The sequence below is a fragment of the Mauremys reevesii genome, linkage group 1 (genome assembly GCF_016161935.1).
Source record: "Mauremys reevesii isolate NIE-2019 linkage group 1, ASM1616193v1, whole genome shotgun sequence".
NCBI classification, from domain to species: Eukaryota; Metazoa; Chordata; order Testudines; family Geoemydidae; genus Mauremys; species Mauremys reevesii.
The window spans coordinates 14,587,378-14,606,714 of record NC_052623.1 but is presented as its reverse complement, the minus strand read 5'-3'; the positions used below and the strand labels follow the sequence as shown (position 1 = coordinate 14,606,714).

At 48.0% G+C, this 19,337-nt stretch overlaps 1 protein-coding gene across 1 annotated transcript; it reads left to right on the top strand.

Moving 5' to 3' along the window:
• Positions 1 to 1,714: 1,714 nt before the first annotated feature.
• On the top strand, positions 1,715 to 14,416 carry WDR73 (WD repeat domain 73). The gene is made up of 8 exons (XM_039519646.1): positions 1,715 to 1,932; positions 2,474 to 2,541; positions 4,283 to 4,371; positions 5,945 to 6,033; positions 7,743 to 7,810; positions 9,126 to 9,290; positions 11,733 to 12,107; positions 14,020 to 14,416. Exons 1-8 carry the CDS (start codon positions 1,886 to 1,888, stop codon positions 14,253 to 14,255), a joined length of 1,137 nt encoding a protein of 378 aa, XP_039375580.1. The 5' UTR covers positions 1,715 to 1,885; the 3' UTR covers positions 14,256 to 14,416.
• Positions 14,417 to 19,337: the final 4,921 nt, after the last annotated feature.

Sequence of the window (19,337 nt, the reverse complement as noted above, 5' to 3'; positions counted from 1 at the left end):
GCTGTTGTGAAGGCCAAAACTATAGCAGGGTTTATAAAAGAACTAGATAAGTTCATAAACAAAGTAGGGACATGCACCCTAGATGGCTGGAAAAACGTTCCCAGAGAGTAGTTATCAGTGGTTCACAGTCATGCTGGAAGGGTATAACCAGTGGGGTCCTGCAGAGATCAGTTCTGGGTCCAGTTCTGTTCAATATCTAATGGCATAGAGAGTGCACTTATAAAGTTTGTGGATGATACCAAGCTGGGAGGGGTTGCAAGTGCTTTAGAGGATAGGATTATATTTCAAAATGGTCTGGACAAACTGGAGAAATGGTCTGAAGTACACACGATGAAATTCAATGAGGACAAATGCAAAGTACTCCATTTAGGAAGGAACAATCATTGTTGCACGCATACAAAATGGGAAATGCCTGCCTAGGAAGGAGTACTGCAGAAAGGGATCTGGGGGGCACAGTGGATCACAAGGTAAACATGAGTGAACAGTGTAACACTGTTGCAAAAAGAAGCAAACATCATTCTAGGATGTATTAGTAGGAGCGTTGTAAGCAAGACATGAGAAGTAATTCTCCCGCTCGACTCTACGCTAACTAGGCCACAACTGGAGTATTGTGTCCTGTTCTCGGTGACACGTTTGAAGAAAGATGTGGACAAATTGGAAAAAGTTCAGAGAAGAGCAACAAAAATGATTAAAGATCTAGAAAACATGACTTATGAGGGGAAACTGGGTTTGTTTAGTCTGGAGAAAATTAGACAGAGAGGGGACATGATAACAGTTTTCAAGTACATAAAAGGTTGTTACAAGGAGGAGGGAGAAAAAATGTCCTTAACCTCTGAGGATAGGACAAGAAGCAATGGGCTTAAATTGCAGCAAGGGAGGTTTAGGTTGGACATTAGGAAAAACTTCCTGTCAGGGTGGTTTAGCACTGGAATAAATTGCCTAGGGAGGGTGTGAAATCTTCATTATTGGAGATTTTTAAGAGCAGCTTAGAGAAACAACTTTAAGGAATGGTCTAGTTAATACTCAGTCCTGCCATGACTGCAGGGGACTGGAGTAGCCGACCTCTCGAGGTCCCTTCCAGTCGTATGCATCTATGAAGGATAGGTCCATCAATGGCTACTAGCCAGGACAGGCAGGGTGCCAGAAGCTGGGCATGGGCGACAGGGGATGGATCACTTGATGATTCCCTGGTCTCATCATTCCCAATCCCTCTGGGGCACCTGGCACTGGCCACGCTCGAAGGCAGGACACTGGGCTGGATGGACCATTGGGCTGACCCAGGCTGGCCGATATGTTCCGCCATAGTCACACAACGCAGCCACCCTGCGGCCCCCATTGCCCGGAGACAGGCTGACCACAGACCCCTCTATCTACGGGCTCTATCCGGGGGGGGAGGGCAGGTCCGGCCACGGCTGTTGGCCCACAGCTGGGCGCACTGGCCGCCGCCCCACAAGCCACAGGGCTCGGTGCCCCGCCTCGCGCCCGGAGCGCGCCCAGGCGGCTCCAGCCTGCCGGGGGAGGGAGTGGCTTGTGCGCATGCGTGGAGGGGCGGGACTCCGCGCAGAGCCCGTCCTCGCGGCTGAGGGCGGGGGAGTGGCAGGAGCCTGGACATGGCGGCGGCGGCGCAGGCGCAGTGGGCGGGCTCGGGGCTGCCCGGCGAGGGAGGAGCCGGTAGCCCCCGTACGCAGCTGGGCGCGGCTGGGGGGGGGAACTCCTCTGTACGGGGCGGCCAAGCCAGGGAAGGAATCGTATGAGCCAAGACGCGTCACGTGTTGGGGGTATCACGTGACTGGCGTGCGTCCCGCCCTGGCCGAGTTGTCGGTCACGTGGCGGGGAGGGGGTCATGTGACCCTGTGGCCGTTGGGCGGCGCGCGCCTGCCCCGGGATGGCGGAGGAGTCGGCGGAGGACTGGCTGGTGGAGTCCTTGCGGCTGTGAGTGCCCCGCCCTGGGGCCCGGCAGCGCCGCGAGATCCCGGCAGGGCCCCGCCCCCCAGCCCCCGTTCGCGCGTCAGCCCCGGTCGGGTCAGCGGGAGGGGGAGGGGACCAGCCGCTGCCCCCGCCCCCCAGAGCAGCCGGCGCGGGCCAGGTGCCCCCGGGCTCAGAGCGCGGGGTCAGCGGCCCCCCTGGCCTTGGGCAAGTCCCTTCACCGCGCCGTGCCTCAGTTTCCCCACGTGACCAATGGGCCAGTGCTAGTGACCTCGGTGGTCAGGCGCCTTGGGCGCTACGGGCGGGAAGCAGGAGATAACAGCGACCGTTGCTTATTAGCCCCATCCCTAACCCGTGGGATTAAAGACTTGCCTGCGGGCTGTTCTAATGCCTAGGGCTGGGGGGGCTGTTGCACCCTCTGGTTTGAAGTGGTTTCCATCATGTCTCGGATTTACATAATGGTTCAATGGCTCTTAGCACCCCCACTATACACATTGTTCCCGTTCTAATGCCACTTATTTATTTATTTATTTATTTTTGCTTTCAGATATAATGATTTGCATGTGTTTGAGCTTCAAGAGCCGACAAGAGTCATTGAATGGATAGGAGAAAAAAGTGAGTTATTTCACTTGTGTTTCCTTGGCAAAATTAGTGGCTGTTTTCAGAACTCAGTGGCGGCCATATTTATTTTTGGGTGAATTTAGTGCTGGTGAAAGTGGCCCGTTTAACAGCCCTGGAGAGATGAACTTTTCTGTCAGTCCACAGAAATAGGTACAGCACTGGCGAATACAGTATAGATTTCCAGAAGATTCCATGGAAAGATTGTGGATAGGTCATCTGCTAATTAATCTGGCCTTAGACAAATTGGACCAACTTCTGCTGGTGGAAGGTACACACTTTCAGGTCACACAGCTCTGTGTACCTCAAAAGTTTGTATCTTCCATCAAGAGAAGTCAGTCCAATAAAAGATTACCTCCTCTACCTTGTCTCTGCCATATCTTCGGACCAACATGCCTACGACAACGCTGCAAGTAATCAACTACTGTAAATTTTGTGATATGGACCTCAGACTTACTTCACAGGGCTACTCAACCGCCATCAGATGGTGATACCTTACTAGCAACTAGAGATAGAGGTGGCTCAGAGAAGAGCGATGAGAACAGTCAAGGGCCTGCAAACACTCTACTAAAAAGACACATTGAAAAGATTAGGATCGTTACCCCAGACTAGAAATGAATAAGAGGGGACATGATAAAAGTGTATTAAAATAATGAATGATCTAGAGAAGGTAGATCAGGCTCTTCAGGCATGTTCAGTGTTATAATTAATGACAAAATTTTGGCAGGTATTTAAGCATTGTGCTTCAGGGTTTAAGCCAATCACCATTAGACATCAGGAAGAGACTTATGTTCAGGTAGATTATTATACATTTGCAGTTGAAAAGTTCTCATACTTTTATTTGAAGCATTTGGTTCTGGCCACTGTGAGAGACAGCATACCGGGCTAGAGGGACTGCTCATCTGTTCTAGTGTGGCAGTTTCTATGTTCCTGTGAGCTGGTTTTTAATCACTGGCCACTAGTTGAAATGTTCCGTATACGTATCCCACAGTCCAGGACTATTTGAGGGAGCAGGAGACTGGCCAAGGTCTGGAGTCTAGTGCTTTGGTTAACCAAAGGCGCTGTTGCCATAAAAGCCTTTATTGTTTCTGCAACCTTGCCTTGTTCTAAGAAAATTGTGCTTCTAGTGCTGCTTGTGTTCACAACACCCTCACAGTGGTCTTAACAGGAGCACCAGTGGAGGGGGATAGGATCTTTGTCAAGCACATTCTGCTGAGGAAGCATTACGTATAGGTGCCCAGACACAAGTTCAGTCCTCGGCGGCTGCTGTAGGGGATTGGGAATGCTGCTGTATGGTGGTGCTTCTCCTACATTACTCTGACCTTTCACCCCCTGGACTCCTACACATAGCACTTCATCCAGCAGGATTAGTTGAGTGAAATGATTAGGTCTGTGCCAGCAATCCAATTGTTGCCTCTGGGCAAGTACTATGTGCTGTAGCTGAGATAGTGGTGTGATCCTGTGGAGAGTAAAATGGAATGGAAAAACAAAGGAGGAGAAGTTTGTTGGGGTAAAAAATACCAAAGTAGAAGGAAGAAATGGGTTAGAAGGGTGAGTCTCCTGCAAATGTAGAGGAGAGAAGTAAATTGATCCAATGGCAGCATGTTGTGATTTGAGACAGATTTCCCACACTACAGCTAACACCCTAATCCTTAAATTCCCTATCAGAAGATTGTTCCTGGTGAATGAGCAGGCTCATCCTGAACTCATCTCCTCATTGTTTCTTTTGTAACTCAAGGTGTCTGTGTAGCGGGATATGAAAACTCCAGAAGAAATGAAATTCTCCAGCTCCTGTTGCCTCAAAAACTGTGTGTGAAAGAGAAGCAGGTGATGGTGACTAAGTATGATATTCATTTCAAATTCTTTATCTCCCCCAAATGTGTGCAGCCAGCAGGCGTTTTACAGAAATCTGCAAAAAGACAGGGTCCACCCCCTGAAGAATTTATAGGCTGCATGTAGACATGACCTGGTTAGATACACAAGGTAGAACAAGAGATACATTGAGATCATTCAGTGAAGATATGGATCCATCTTGGCGTTTCCATTTGAGTATGGTGTTGTGGTTGTGAGTGTAGACTGACTTGTCATAGGGCTGGATAAGTTTTCAGGAGGAATTGAATGAGGAGAGAGAAGTGGCTTGGTGAATTAGTTTTAGAAGGTTGTTCCTATCGCAGGGCAGCGTGGATGAATGTGCGGACACCAGCTGCTCTGGAGTTAGTTCCAGCAGACTCCTGGGCTGCTTTGCTTGTTACCCTCTTTACTCAGCTAGTTTAAATCCGTTTGCAGTCATATTTGGACTCAATTCGTCTACCTCATTAAGTGCCCAATCCATGTAGAACCTCATGCAGAATAAGAACACTAGCTCTTCTAGTACTTTTCTCTGTAGATCTCAAAGCACTCTACATCCAACATCAGTTTCATTGTCTTCATTTTACAGAGAGGGAAACTGAGGCACAGAGAAGCAAAGCCACTGGTCTCAGGTTACCCAGCAGGCAAGTGGCAAGTAGGGAAATGAATCCACATCTCCTGAGTCCCAATCCAGTGCTCTGTCCACCAGGCCACACTGCCAGTTTGCTCCCTGTGTCTTCATTTGAGAAGCTCTGCTCAGTTCTGACTGACTCTCATTCCCACCTCCAGAACAGAAACTTTTGTGATCTGACAGCACTGGCAGTGTTTCAGATTCGCACCATTGGGTTTCTGAAGGAATCTCTAGCATCTCCCTGCACTTACAACAAACACTCTAGTACCCCCCCTTGAAAACATTTTTGTATTGGTACCTCCTGTACCATCTTGTGCTGTGCTCTCCGCTGATCGCCCAGGCAAAGTGGAAGCAGACTTAAGTTAGTACTTAAATGGACGAGCTTCCCAGGGCTGCAGAAAACGGTGCTTGGTTATTGGGTGGCATGTTCCCCGCTGGCCCGTGCCCCAGCGTGTGGGAATGCAGCACTCTGCTGTTGGAGATGCTGTCTTTTAGGTGAGTTGTAAATCCAAAGTCATGGCTGCTAGTGAGAAATGCCTTGGAACCTCCAATGACTCCAGGAGCAGGAATGGTAAACCCTGGTGGCCTGGCCACACCTCAGCTCTGGTCATCCCCTTGCAGTTGTATTGGATACAGTTAATTCCTTATGTCTTGTCTCAAACTGTGCAATGGTCATATGCTAGGCTTCTCCCCAGAGCTGAGTGTGGAAACACTCCCTGCATATCAGCACAATTTTCAAAGCGCTTTGAGATCCCTCAGGATGGAAAAACACTGCATAAATCGACAGCATTAACTGTACCCGAGTACTTCAGCCTGTACAGACCTTGACTTATTGCCCAGTTACCTTGAAAGGGTGAAGGACTGTTGAACTTAGCGGCATTATGGGCTAAAGAACAGCATCTGTCTGCTTCTGATTTGTAGGGTTTGTGTCCCGAGAGAGATTTCAAGGTGGAGCGTGGTGGATTTTCCGACTGCCCTGTGTACAGCCTGCGGCATGTGCCAGACACCAGGTATATGGACGGGGACTTTCTGGTTCCTGTTGAATGGAGTTGTTGGATTTGTTTTGTTCGATGAAAACGCCCCCTTCCCTGTCCAGTTTGAGTCACCTGACAAGACTTGCCAGCTTTTAACATAGCTGGCCAGCAAAATGAATGTAACAAGGGCTCGAAAGGGCCCTCCCCACCCCCCAAACACTCAGCAAGGCTATCTGCCAAGAGAGGTCCAGTAAAACAGGAACGTATGTGAAAATCCCCTAGCGGAAAGGGCTCTGGCTCCTTCCTTCTCCCTTCAGTGCCAGGTCAGTTTCCTCTCTCACTTTCTCTTGCTGTTGCCTCAATTCACCATCTTCCCCCTCCTTTGCCCTCTGATGTGATGTTGCCTCTCCTGGCCCCTCCCCCATGCACTCCTGTGTATACTCCCCTGTGCATTCCACTGGCTCACTTCTTTCTCTTCCTCCGGCGGGCCTCCCTCTCTGGGGGGGTTTCTACATGGCCTCACCCAGGAGAGGTGCCTTGGGTATCTCACCCGCTGGGACATCTCCTTCCCCTCCTCCCCAGTACAGAAGTGCTCAAGCTTGTGTGGTGGAGTGCATGGGGCAGCTGGCCGCTCTACTCTTGCTGTCCTGTGTCACGCAGGGGAGGGGAGATCAGAGGAGCCAGCAGAAAGGGAGCAGCTGTAGAGAAGAGGCAGTGTTAGCAGCGCCACCTGACAGCTACATGGGTGACAGAAAGGACTGCTCTGGTGGTGGAATTTTTAGGAGGCAGCTCCTGCAAACAGCCTCCTTCACTGACCCCAGCTCGCTCTCCCCTTTCCCTCTCCTCTCCCCAAGCTCCCACAGATGATTCTCTGGATATTTTCCAGTGCTTTGCCCAGTCTAGTGTTGGAGGCAGAGACTCAATTGCTGACATTAAAGCAGAGGGGGATAGCTCAGTGGTTTGAGCATTGGCCTGCTAAACCCAGGGTTGTGAGTTCAATCCTTGAGGGGGCCACTTAGGGATCTGGGGCAAAAATTGGTCCTGCTAGTGAAGGCAGGGGGCTGGACTCGATGACCTTTCAAGGTCCCTTCCAGTTCTAGGAGATTAGTATATTACCTTTATTACCTATTACCAGGGCAGGAATGAAAAGGCAAAGCAGCCCTTGGTGTCCATTAAGTCCTTGGAGAGCCATTGGGACCTGAGCACCTGGCACCGTCTGCTATACCTTGGACTCTTACCTCTCTTGGGCCGGAGTGTCCCTGCCAAGGAGAATGCTGGACGCTCTGCAAGGACTTTCTCATGGCCATTTGAGGGCCATGCAGACAGCCAACTTCTGTTACTTGTTCACCCCACCTCTTCAGAGGATTCCCCACCCCATGTGCACACACCCCTCTGCTAGTCTCCCTTCCTCAGTGTTTGCTCACAATTGTTCTTCTCAGTCTTGGAATGTGCTGCAAATATGCTAAATAAATGACATCACCCTGGGGCTGCTCTGACTACAGGAGGAACCAGGCAGACTCCTGCGAGGTCCCCAGATGCAGGCAGCCCTAGCATAGCTTAATGCCAGAGGTGTGCCTGTCCCTGCCCCAGGTGCAGGATGGGAGAAACTGAGCCTGAGCCCTGGACATGGTGAGAGGAAACAGAGAGAACAGACATGCCTGTCATCACCAGCATGTACCAGTCCTGAGGGGAAAGGCCACTTCCCATTAATGAAGAGCTTGCATCCGCTTTCCTTGTTTTCACAGCTTTCTGGTAACAAGTGGCCCACCAGATACTTCCCTGCAGGTGTGGCAGTTGGCAGCGGAGGACACTGGTGAGTGCATGTCTGAGCAGCTGTTACACACGTTTAAATTGGTAGGTAAACAGTCTGCCGCTAGCTCCTCTCTGCACAGTCCTTCTGCAGCATGGGTGGCGTATAAAGTACCATTGGCAACTTGCTCGGCCTTGCTGCCCAAGAGGACTAGAGCTTCCCTACTACACGGGAGGCAGGGGGTCGTGTGAATTAATCCTCTCCTAGTTGTGGAGCACTTGGAGGCTCCTGGATGGGAGGTGCTAGAGAAGGGCAGAGTGTTAACGTTTCTTATTGAAGTGCCCTGGAATTATGGAGGACAAAAAAGGCTCTGTGGCCTAAACTCTCAAAAATGGCTGGGCGTTATGGGGGCCCAAACTGAGACCCCCTGGAAGAGCAGGTGAGCGGCATCTCTGAGAATTGGGCCTCTTTAAGGTGTCTCAGATTGAGCCCCCAAAATCACTAGTCCCTGGAAACTTTGGCCTGCATGTCAATGTGAAATTGTTGTGTAGAGAGCCACAGTTCGCCAGTAGCGAGCTGGGGCTCTGACTCACCAGCTGAGCTTTCCATTGTTGGGAAGCTTCCGCTACACAGTGCAGGTTATGGGTTCTGGAGTTCATTTTCAGCAGGTTTCTGTGGCTGCATTTAGTTGATCTTCACTCAGTGTTACTAGTCACATGGCCAAATTCCCTGCACTGCCTCTGGCCTCAGAGCTGTTTAGCTGAAAGGACAATGTCATGTTTTTAACCACTGGTGTCTGCTGTGCTGTTACTAGGGCGGCAGTCCAGCCCAGTCGGACTGGAAGTTAGGACACCTCGGATCTGTTCCCTCACTGCCTTTGACTCGCTTTGGGACAGATTGTAAATCCCTTACTCTTGTTTGCAAGCACTTACTCACAGGAGTTGTCCCATTCACTTCATTGGCATCACTCTCCGAAGCAGGAGCTTTCAGCAGTATGAACAAGGGCTCTACGCTCTGACCCGCTGCGAATCACATCACTGCTCTGTGCCTCAGTTTCCCACCTGTCAAATGGGGACTCCCACTTTGTAAAGCACTGTGAAGTCTATAGAAGAGAAGTGCTAAGTATTTATTGCAATTATTTTATTTATTCTGTCATTTACTGAAAACAAGCAACCTGCTTAACACTCTTATATTGGGTTGTCTAGATTTCTAAATAGACCATTTTACCAAGTGTTGTGAAAGGTATTTGTGCTCTTGGAAGAAGATTTAAAATAGCAATTGTGGGTTGAATTGTAATACAGCTTCACAAAACACTTCAAAAATGTAAGTAATTCAGTACTTGCACTGTTACAACTCATTATGTGTCTCTTTCAAATAGATGTTATTAAATCTGTAAGTACCATCCCTACGGGAAATGACAGCAAGAAACCTTGGGCTAAAATTGCAACCACTTTGGCCAGGACCCCCTGTGTCCTTCATGGCTCAAGAGTCAACAATGTCCAAATTACAGAGATTGAATCAAAGAAAAACATCTACACAGCAGGTATTTAGAGATAAACCTGGTCTTGTTTGCATTTATAAAGCTGGGGCTGGGGGTGGAGGGAGATTTCACAATAGACTACCTAAGCAGTGCACTCTTTAAACCAGTGGTTTTCAGGGGAAGATTTTCAAAAGTGCCTAAATCCCAATGAGACTTACGCACTTGAGCCCCTTAGGCACTTACAAAAATTTATCTTCAACCTTTTCCACATGGCGACCCCATGTCACTGCAGAACATAGCTTTGGCATCCTCCTCTTACCTAGCCATGAAGAACAGATGGTGGTTGCAACGCCATGAACCCAGCTATAACCCCAGGGTTGTGAACCTGTGCTGTAGAGCAAGCGGAATGTTTTCAGACGCTCCTAGGCTGTGGTTTATGCTAGAAAATTGTATCAGCAAAACTCCCCTTTTTTGAGCACAGCCTGGTGCACGTCCACACATACTTTTTCATCCTGCTGACAAAATCCTTCACTTCTTTCAGCATAGTTATTCCCCGTATCAGAGTGTCACAGGCTCCCAGTTGGTAAAGTTCTGCTGGCACAGTGACAGCATGAACACATGCTTGTACCAGTATAAGCAGTCCCCTAGATGCAATCCCACAATGCAACATTCTCTTAGGGTAGATCTATACTTATCGCGCGGGTCGACGCGGAGAGTTCGACTTCTCGGAGTTCGAACTATCGCGTCTAATCAAGACGCGATAGTTCGAACTCCCCACGCGCTCCGGTCGACTCCGGAACTCCACCACCGCGAACGGCGGTGGCGGAGTCGACCTTGGAGCCGCGGACTTCGATCCCGCGGCGTCTGGACGGGTGAGTAGCCCGAACTAAGGTACTTCGACTTCAGCTACGCTATTCGCGTAGCTGAAGTTGCGTACCTTAGTTCGACCCCCCCCCTCCCCCCTTAGTGTAGACCAGGCCTTAGAATGACCTGTCTGTTGGCACTTTTGAACTCCACTGCGCTGGGGCCATAGTGATTTAGGAACTTAAAACTTACTGAAAGTCAGTGGATCTTAGCCCCTTCTTTAATCATTACCCTAACTCTGTCCAAAGCCTGGATAATTCCACATTACAGGATCACGGTTCCCAGTCCTGTTGGACTGATATTCACTTACTTAGAAGATGGGTCTGCATAATATCTTTTAAGGCAAAACACTTAGCAAGTGCTCAATTACTCACCAGTGGGAAAATCATCAAGAAAATCTCACCACAGTTAACTCTCCTCTCCCATCAGTACAGATTTAGTGTTAGTTCACACTGGTCTTTTCTAACTTTTTAGGTACTTTTTCTTTTCTTGTTCTCACAAGCAGGATTACTCTGCAATTTCTTACATATACACAGTTCTCCTTTTACTTACTGTGTTAAATGCTATCAGAACAGTCTCTTAAAATCCACAGCAGGCTTCTGTCAGGCCTAAATAAGTTTTCACTCCCAACAGACCCAACACCTGAGGGACAACACTTGTATTACCAGTCCCAGTGGCTTTCAGATGTCCAGCAGCTGGGGCTGGTTGTACTGAGGGGGCATTGGGGAGTGCGGGTCTGTAGTGAAAAGTAGCTGGCGTTGTGCGTTTGTGTCTCCGTGATACCGTTCCAGCGTGCTGCTTTTCTGTCCGTAGCGGAGCTCTTCGTGGTGAGGACAAGAGTATAGCTTGGGGGCTCGTGTGTAAGGCTATGGTTTGTCATGGATATTTTTAGTAAAAGTCAGGGACAGGTCACAGGCAATAAACAAAAGTTCACAGAAGCTGTGACCTGTCCCTGACTTTTACTAAAAACATCCCTGACAAATGGGGAGCTGCAGGGACCCCGTTGTCCAATGGCAGGGAGCTGGGGGGGGAGCACCTCAGGGGTCCCTCCGCCACAGGCGGGGAAGGGGTTGGAGGGGGGGGGGGCTGGCTGCTTGCAGCAGCTGAGCAACTGCAGGGGGCCCTTGGACAGCTCAGGGTCCCTGCTGGTGGGAGCTGCAGGGTCCGTTCCCCCTCCCCCCACCTCTCCCCCTCTGGCAGCTGGTCAACTGCAGGAGGGTCCCCTGCCGCCCGCGGAGACTGGGCTGCTGCAGGGCTCCCCGATGTCATGGAGGTCTCATAGCCTTACTTATCTGCAGTTTGATGAATGGGGGATTTGGGTTTGGAACTAACCTTGTGTTGGGGTAGATACACCTGTGCACGTCCTCTATCCAGGGGTCAACTCCCCCCAGCAAGAGCAGAACATGCCCTTAGCATTTGAGCCTGTACCGTAATAGACCTAGGGCATACGCCAGCTCCCTGCTGCTAGTCCTGCCCGAAAACTGACCCTTCCTCTTTCTAAAGCAGCTTCCAAGTCTGCTTCCACAGAAAGGAACGTGTTTAACCCTATGCCTGATCTATTTGTCACCTCTCCAATTTCTGAACCTAGTAGTTGTAGCTGAGCATCCTGTGAAGTCTGAGGTTCTCTTCCTCCTCTCTTAGCCTCTAGTATCAGCGATGAGGTCAGCGGCCTGGAATTCCTCGACTGTAATACTTGGCTGGCCTGCTGTGTGAAGGGGCAGCTGTGCCTGGCAGATGTTCGACAGCCGCAGAGTCCCCAGGGTGATATGTCCGTTCCTTCGGCGCTCAGTGGGGAGCAGTGGTGCATGGGTGTCAGTTCTGGTCTGCAGGGCTCTGATGTGAATGCACCCACCATAGCCCGCCTCTCGTCTGGAGGACAGCTCACACTAACGGACTTGAGAAATATCCCAAAGCCTCTGAAATCGGCCAGGTGCAAAGTTTCTGCAGCCAGCCAAAGTGCAGAGTTCCTGTGCGTCTCGTGGGCTCCTGTTCTGGACGGATGCCTCGCCGTTTCAGGTAACTCTCGGGAGGTGGGGATTTGTTTGCCCTGTGTTTTCAGATCTGATTGAGTCTGCACTGAAAGCCTGGTCCCATGGCGATCTGTGTACCCATGATGCCATGTGTTATAATATGGCTTGTCAGTTTGGGGTGAGATCATGTGACTGCTGATCCCTAGGACCATGATGGAGATAAGCTGTGTGTTTCATCTCCCAGGGAGCTAAAATGATGACAAAACTTGATGGGCCAGACTCAGCCCTGGTGTAACTCCATGGACTTCAGTCAAGTTACAGCAGGGTGGGGTTTGGTGCAGAGCCTGGGACAAGATGGCAAGTGGGTGCAGCTTCCTCCAAATACAGTCACATGCACTGGCTCTGAGTGCAGCCCCAGGCCTGCACCTGCTTTTGTGCACACGCTTAACTCAGGTGTGCGTGCAGATCCCTGGTTAGCGTGTGCGGTTAGTGCTTGAGCGAATGCATAAGTGCAAGTTGGGTCTCCAGTTACTGAAAATCAGGTCCAAGGTGAAATAATGAAGGCCTCTTCTCCATCCCTCCCCAGCTCCATCAATGCTCTACGCTGACCTGAATTAATCTCAGATTGCTCCTGCACATTGCTGTAGCATCATTCAGCACTCACCATGCAGGGAATTACAGACCAGTCAACTTAACTTCAGTACCCGCAAAGATAATGGAGCAAATAATCCAGCAGTCAGTTTGCAAACACCTAGAAGATAATAAGGTGATAGGGGACTGTGAACTTGGATTTGTCAAGAACAAATCATGTCAAACCAACCTGATAGCTTTCTTTGGCAGCGTAACAAGCCTTGCGGATGGAGGAGAAGTGGTAGTTGTGGTATATCTTAACTTTACTAAAGCTTTAGATACTATCTCGTAGTAATAATCATCATAGGCATTGGACCTGAGTCTGGTTCTGTTCAATATCTTCATCAATGATTTAGTTTGCGGACGATACCAAAATGGGAGGGGTTGCAAGTGCTTTGGAGGGTAGGATTATAATTCAAAATTATCTGGACAAACTGGAGAAATGGTCTGAAGTAAATAGGGTTGAATAAGGTGGGTTTGTTTAGTCTGGAGACGAGAAGACTGAGGCGGGGACATAAGTTTTCAAGTACATAAATGGTTGTTACGGGGAGGAGGGAGAAGAATTGTTCTTAACCTCTGAGGACAGGACAAGAAGCAATGGGCTTAAATTGCAGCAAGGACAGTTTAGGTGGGACATTAGGAAAAAACTTCCTAACTGTCAAGGTAGTTAAACATTGCAAAAAAAAAAAAATTGCTTAGGGAGGTTGAGGAATCTCCGTCACTGGAGGTTTTTAAGAGCAGGTTAGACATCCCTGTCAGGGATGGTCTAGTTATGACTTAGTCCTGTCTGAGTGCCGGGGACTGGATTAGATGACCGATTGAGGTCCCTTCCAGGCCTACATTTCTATGATTCTATGCTGTAGTATATGCCAGTAGCTGTCACCCTATTGTATGTGACTTCTCACGTTAGAACACAAATTCCCTCTGATAACTGTGTGGGAGCTCTTGGTAAACGCTGCCTGTTCAACAGTGCCAACTGTGTACATCTACACAGATTGGGATACCAGGCAGTGTTCCTGTTGGGACACCATGAGCATGAGGTCTTGTCTCAACAGGGATGGTATAAACATAGGTGAATGAATTCTCGGGTTACCTGAGCCTGCACTACATTCTTTACAGTGGTGGATAAATACCTGGGGTCTCTGACTCCAGGGTTGTAGCCTGTTCAATCTCACCTGTCCTGCCTGGATGTAATGTGTGAACTGGAGCGCAGTGTGCCTGAGTGGAGCTCGCATAGCAGGGCAAGTGGAAGTTAGGGCTCCTGGACCAAGCTGAACAGTCGCCCATTTCTATAGTCTGACATTCTTTTTTTTATTCTTTAAACAAAGGCTTCAATGGGACCGTTGACATCTATGACACACGTTGCTGGCCTGTGTCTGGTGGAGAGGCAGAGTCGCTGTTTAGTCACAAAGGACATATCATCAGTGGCATGGACAACGGTGGTGACTTTCCCCTGGTTACAACACATGCTTGGCATCCATGGAAACCAAGAATGTTGTTATCAGCAGCAAGTGATGGCTCCCTGCATGTCTGGGACTGGGCAGAGTCTCACAAGGAAAGTTGATCTGTCTTCCTGTTATGAAAACTCAGACTGATTTTTTTCTGAAATCTGCTGCCCTTGCACGTGTAACCCTGTGTATAAGGGACACTCTAGACTGAAGATCATTGTTCAGAATAAGTTTTACACTCTCTGGATTATTTAAAACAGTATGAATTTTAAACATCTATTTCATTTGTCGCCATTTTTCCTTTTAGTGAGTTTTGAATTTTTTGCAGATGATACTAAGATGAGAAAGAACTAAAGAGCTCAAGAATTGCAAAAGAAGAAGAAGAAACAAAAAAACTAAAAAAGGCAACAACAAAAAAAACAAAATGAAAAAAAATAAAATTAAAATAAATAAAATAAAAAAAAAATAAATGTAAATAACAACAATACATACAACATGATAATACACAACATGCAGGAAAAAGATCTTGGCGTCAGTCATGAAGATTCTCTGATGAAGATCATCTGATGCAGAGATGCGTCATGAAAGCAAAAAAAAAAGTCAATAAGGAGGTTAGGAAATAGAGAAAGAGATAAGAATAAGATATGAGAATATATTATTATATATATATAATGAATACATCCACCCCACTGAATACTGTGTGCAGATGTGGTCTCCTCCTCAAAAAAAAGAAAAAGCAAAAAAAAGGAAAAGAAAAGGTAAAAAAAATTAAATTGAGGAGGGTTAGAGAGGGTAGAAAAGAAAGAAGAGGCTAGAGGCTCTTCAGCTAAAAAAAGAGAAGAAGAAGGGGGGGAGATGGTATATAATAATAAATCATGATGTTGAGTGAAAATGAAATAAGAAAAAGAATTTACTTATTTACATATATAAGGGAAACTAGGGTCAAAATAAAAAAAATAAAAGGCAGCAGGTTTAAAAAAAAAAAGGAAGTTCTTCCTTTCGCACAGCAGTCAACTTGTGGAACTCCTTCCCACCTGAGAAGGTTGGCTAGGCTAGGACTATAATGTAAAGGGAAAGGACTGAATGATGGGGTGGCAGTGGCTAAGTCATTATTGGTTAGAATGGGTAGGAATGGTGTCCCTAGCCCCTGTTTGTGTTGTTCAGAGGATGGGAGATGGATGAGGAGAGAGAGATCACTTGCCTGCCTTAGAGATTCCCTCTGGGGCACCTGGCATTGGCCACTGTCGGTAGACAGATACTGGGCTAGATGGACCTTTGGTCTGACCCGGTACGGCCTTTCTTATGTTCTTATGTTTATGTTATGTTGCATCCTCCTCAGACTGCCCTCATGTGGCCTGTGTCACTTACTGCTTCTCAAAGCTGCTGTGAGCTGGCTTCCCACACCACCGGGGAAAATCTGCAACCTAAGACAGCAACCTTTCAGTCAAGTTTTAATAGCGTGAGAATAGTTCCACTGATGAAACTGTTGTGCACCGGGCAATCCACGCTTATGGCTCCTGTGATGTAGACAGCAGCCTTTCAACACTAATACACCTAGCTTAATTTTGAAAGGTGTTTTGACCTTTCTTGTGCAACTAAGGCCAAGAAAGTGTGGATAATACCTCGTAGCTCATGCATAGCACTTTTCAGCAGGATAAGTGTCTGATCATTTTACTAGCCTCCAATCCCATTCTGTGTTTGTTAGTTGCACGTAATGCTTTACAGACAAAATCCCTGCCCCAAATAATTTACACTCAAATGCCTAAACCCTGCAGCCACGTATGCCTGAGCAGCGCCCCATTGATTTCAGTGAAACACCTTGTGAGTATACAGGGCTCCAATTGTAGGCCCAGGGCTTATGATGGAGGACGTCAGGGTGAATTGTTGTAACAAATACACGTGACAACGTGCTGTTGGAGTTTGGCTTATGTTTAACTGCAGGGTGTTGTGTAGTGTGTGTCACAAAGTGCTGTGTTACAGTCAGACCATACAAAGGAGGTGGCTGCTGAAAGTCTCGGTGAAGAAAATGAACGTGAGCAGAGGGGGAGCAAGGTAGCTAGATTCATAGGGGACAAGAATTCACTCCTCTTCAGAGGTCCTGGGCATCACATCAGCTCCATTTTGGCCTGGGTTTCAGCTGCTTCTGCTCCTTTTGTGTCAGCTCTTAAGCTTGTTTGTCTTCAGCCAGAGCTCCAGCCAGTCTTTGCTTTCCTCCTGCTGCGTGTAACTCTGCTCCCATGGGATCGTGGCCTGTCCTTGTTTTCTTTCAGCAGCAGTTGGCACCTGTCCTTTGCAACGTCACTGCCTCCCTGCTTGGTTTGTGGTACTGAGTGCACAGACAAGCTTGTGTTTGGGGAGATGGGGAGGGATAGAGTCCAGGGGATTAAGCTTTAGCTGGCACTCCAGGCGCACCCCGCACAGTATTGTGTGTATATATTGAAAATGCTGGTACTAGTAGAGGGCATAGACTGATTCCAAGGCCAGATGGGACCATTGTGATCATCTAGTCTGATCTCCTGTGAAGCACAGGCTAGAGACCTGCATCAAACTAATTCCTAGGGCAGAGCTTTAAGAAGAAATCTGATCTTGATTTAAAAATTGTCAGTGATGGTGAATCCACCACGACCCTTGGTGAATTGTTCGAATAGTTAATCACTCTCATCGTTAAAAATGTGCACCTGATTTCCAGTCTGAATGTGTCTAGTGTCAACTTCCAGCCATTGGATCATGTTAGACTTTTGTCTGCTAGACTGAAGAGCTGATTATTAAATATTTGTTCCCTGTGTACCTACTTATAGGCAGTAATCAAGTCATCCCTTAACCTTCTCTGGTTCAGCTAAATAGATTGAGCTCTTTGAGTCTGTTACTATAAGGCTGGCTTTCTAATCCTTCAATCAGTCCTGTGGCTCTTCTCTGAACCCTCTGCAATTTGTCAACATCCTTCTTGAATTGTGGGCACCAGAACTGTGGCTCCTTTGGCCACAGTGTCACCCTGGGACCTCATGTTCAATTGATTATCCACCATGACCCCCAAATCTTTTTCAGAGTCACTGCTGCCCAGGAGAAAGTCCCCCATCCAGTAAGTATGACCTGCAAGCTTTGTTCTCAGATGTATACATTTATATTTAACCATATTAAAATCCATATTTTCTTATGCCCATCTTACTGAGTGCTCCAGATCACTCTGTTAGGGACCTGACCTCTTTGTTATTTGTCTCTCCCCAACTTCTGTGTCACCTGCAAACTTTCAGTGATGATTTTGTTTTCTCCCAAGTCATTGATAAAAATATTAGCATAGAGCTGTGAACTGATGCCTGTGGGACCCGTAGAAACACACTCGCTCAATGAAAATTCCCCCTTCGCAATTACATGTTGAGACCCATCAGACAGCTTTTAATCCACTTGTGCGCCGTGTTAATTTGATACCTTTCTAGTTTTTTAATCAAAATGTGCCTTAAAGTCAAAGTATATTATGTCAATGCTGTTATCTTTATCAACTAACTTGTAATCTCATAACAAAAAAGAGAGCAATTTAGTTTGACAGGTTCTGTTTTTCCATTGATCCTTATGAAAGGAGACTCAAAGAGCTTGGCTTGTTTAGCCTAACCAAAAGAAGGCTGAGTGGAGATATGATTGCTCACTACAAATATATCAGAGGGATAAATACCAGGGAGGGAGAGGAATTATTTAAGCTCAGTACCAATGTAGACACAAGAACAAATGGATATAAACTGGCCATCAGGAAGTTGAGACTTGAAATTAGATGAAGGTTTCTAGCCATCAGAGAAGTGAAGTTCTGGAACAGCCTTCCAAGGGGACCAGTGGGGTCAAAGACATATCTGGCTTCAAAACTAAGCTTGATAAGTTTATGGAGGGATGATGGGATAGCCTAATTTTGGCAATTAATTGATCTTTGACTATTATCAGGAAATATGCACAATAGCCAGTAATGGAACACTAGATAGGGTGGGATCTGAGTTACTACAGAGAATTCTTTTCTGTCTCTCTGGCTGGTGAGTCTCCCACATGCTCTGGGTTTAGTTGATCGCCATATTTGGGGTCGGGGAGGAATTTTCTTCCAGGAAAGATTGGCAGTGGCCCTGGGGGTTTTTTTGCATTCCTCTGCAGCATGGAGTACGGGTCACTTGCTGGAGGATTCTCTGCACCTCGAAGTCTTTAAACCAGAAGTTGAGGACTTCAGTAGCTCAGACGTAGGTCAGGGGTTTGTTACAAGAGTGGGTGGGTGAGATTCTGTGGCCTGCGTTGAGCAGGAGGTCAGACTAGAAGATCATAATGGGCCCTTCTTACCTTAAAGTCTATGAGTCGAGGATGATCTTTCACACGTTTTATTTTTCATGGGTCCTTTGGTGACTAAGGAGTCTGATCCTTGAGCCACAGGCTCGTTGGCAGACATTGCAGGTGGTGGTGGACAACAGGGTTGGGCTGCGATTGCTGCGTGACTATTGTCTTTCCTTTCTGGCGTTTTTCTGTGACCAGGGCAAGGCAATTTCCCTCAAAAATGGACATTCCCTGTCTGACAAGGCTTTGCCATTATCCCTATCGTGGGCTGCTGTCTCCCAGTGTCTGGTGTTAATGCCACATCTCTTGATGTTTATCTTGAGGGTGTCTTTAAAGCGTTTCTTTTGGCCTCCCTGTTTCCTTTCTCCTTTGGTGAGTTGGGTGTACAGCCGTTGTTTTGGTAAGTGTACATCAGGCATGCGCACACAGTGCCTGCTCCGCCTCAGCTAGTGCTGGATAATCAGCCTCAACACTGAAGATGTTGGCCTCTGTGAGGACACTGACATTAGTGCAACGATCCTCCCACTTTATGTTGAGGATCTTCCCAAGAAAGTGCTGGTGCTGACGTTCCAGGGTTTTCAGGTGTTTTCTATAGTAACCCGAGTCTCACAGCCGTGGAGGAGAGTTGGGCTTAGTACTGCTTTATAGACTAAAAGTCGTCTACAGTGGTCTCCAACCTTTTTACGCACAAGATCACTTTGAATTTAAGATCAACCCAAGATCTATCCTGCCCCTTCCCCGAGGCGCTGCCCCACTCACTCCATTCCCCGCTCCCTCCCTCATTCGCTCTCCCCCCATCTCCACTTTCACCGCGCAGGGGGTTGGGGTGCAAGAGGGGGTGCAGGCTCTGGGCTGGGGCTGAGGGGTGTGGGGTGTGGGAGGGTCTCCGGGCTTAGCCT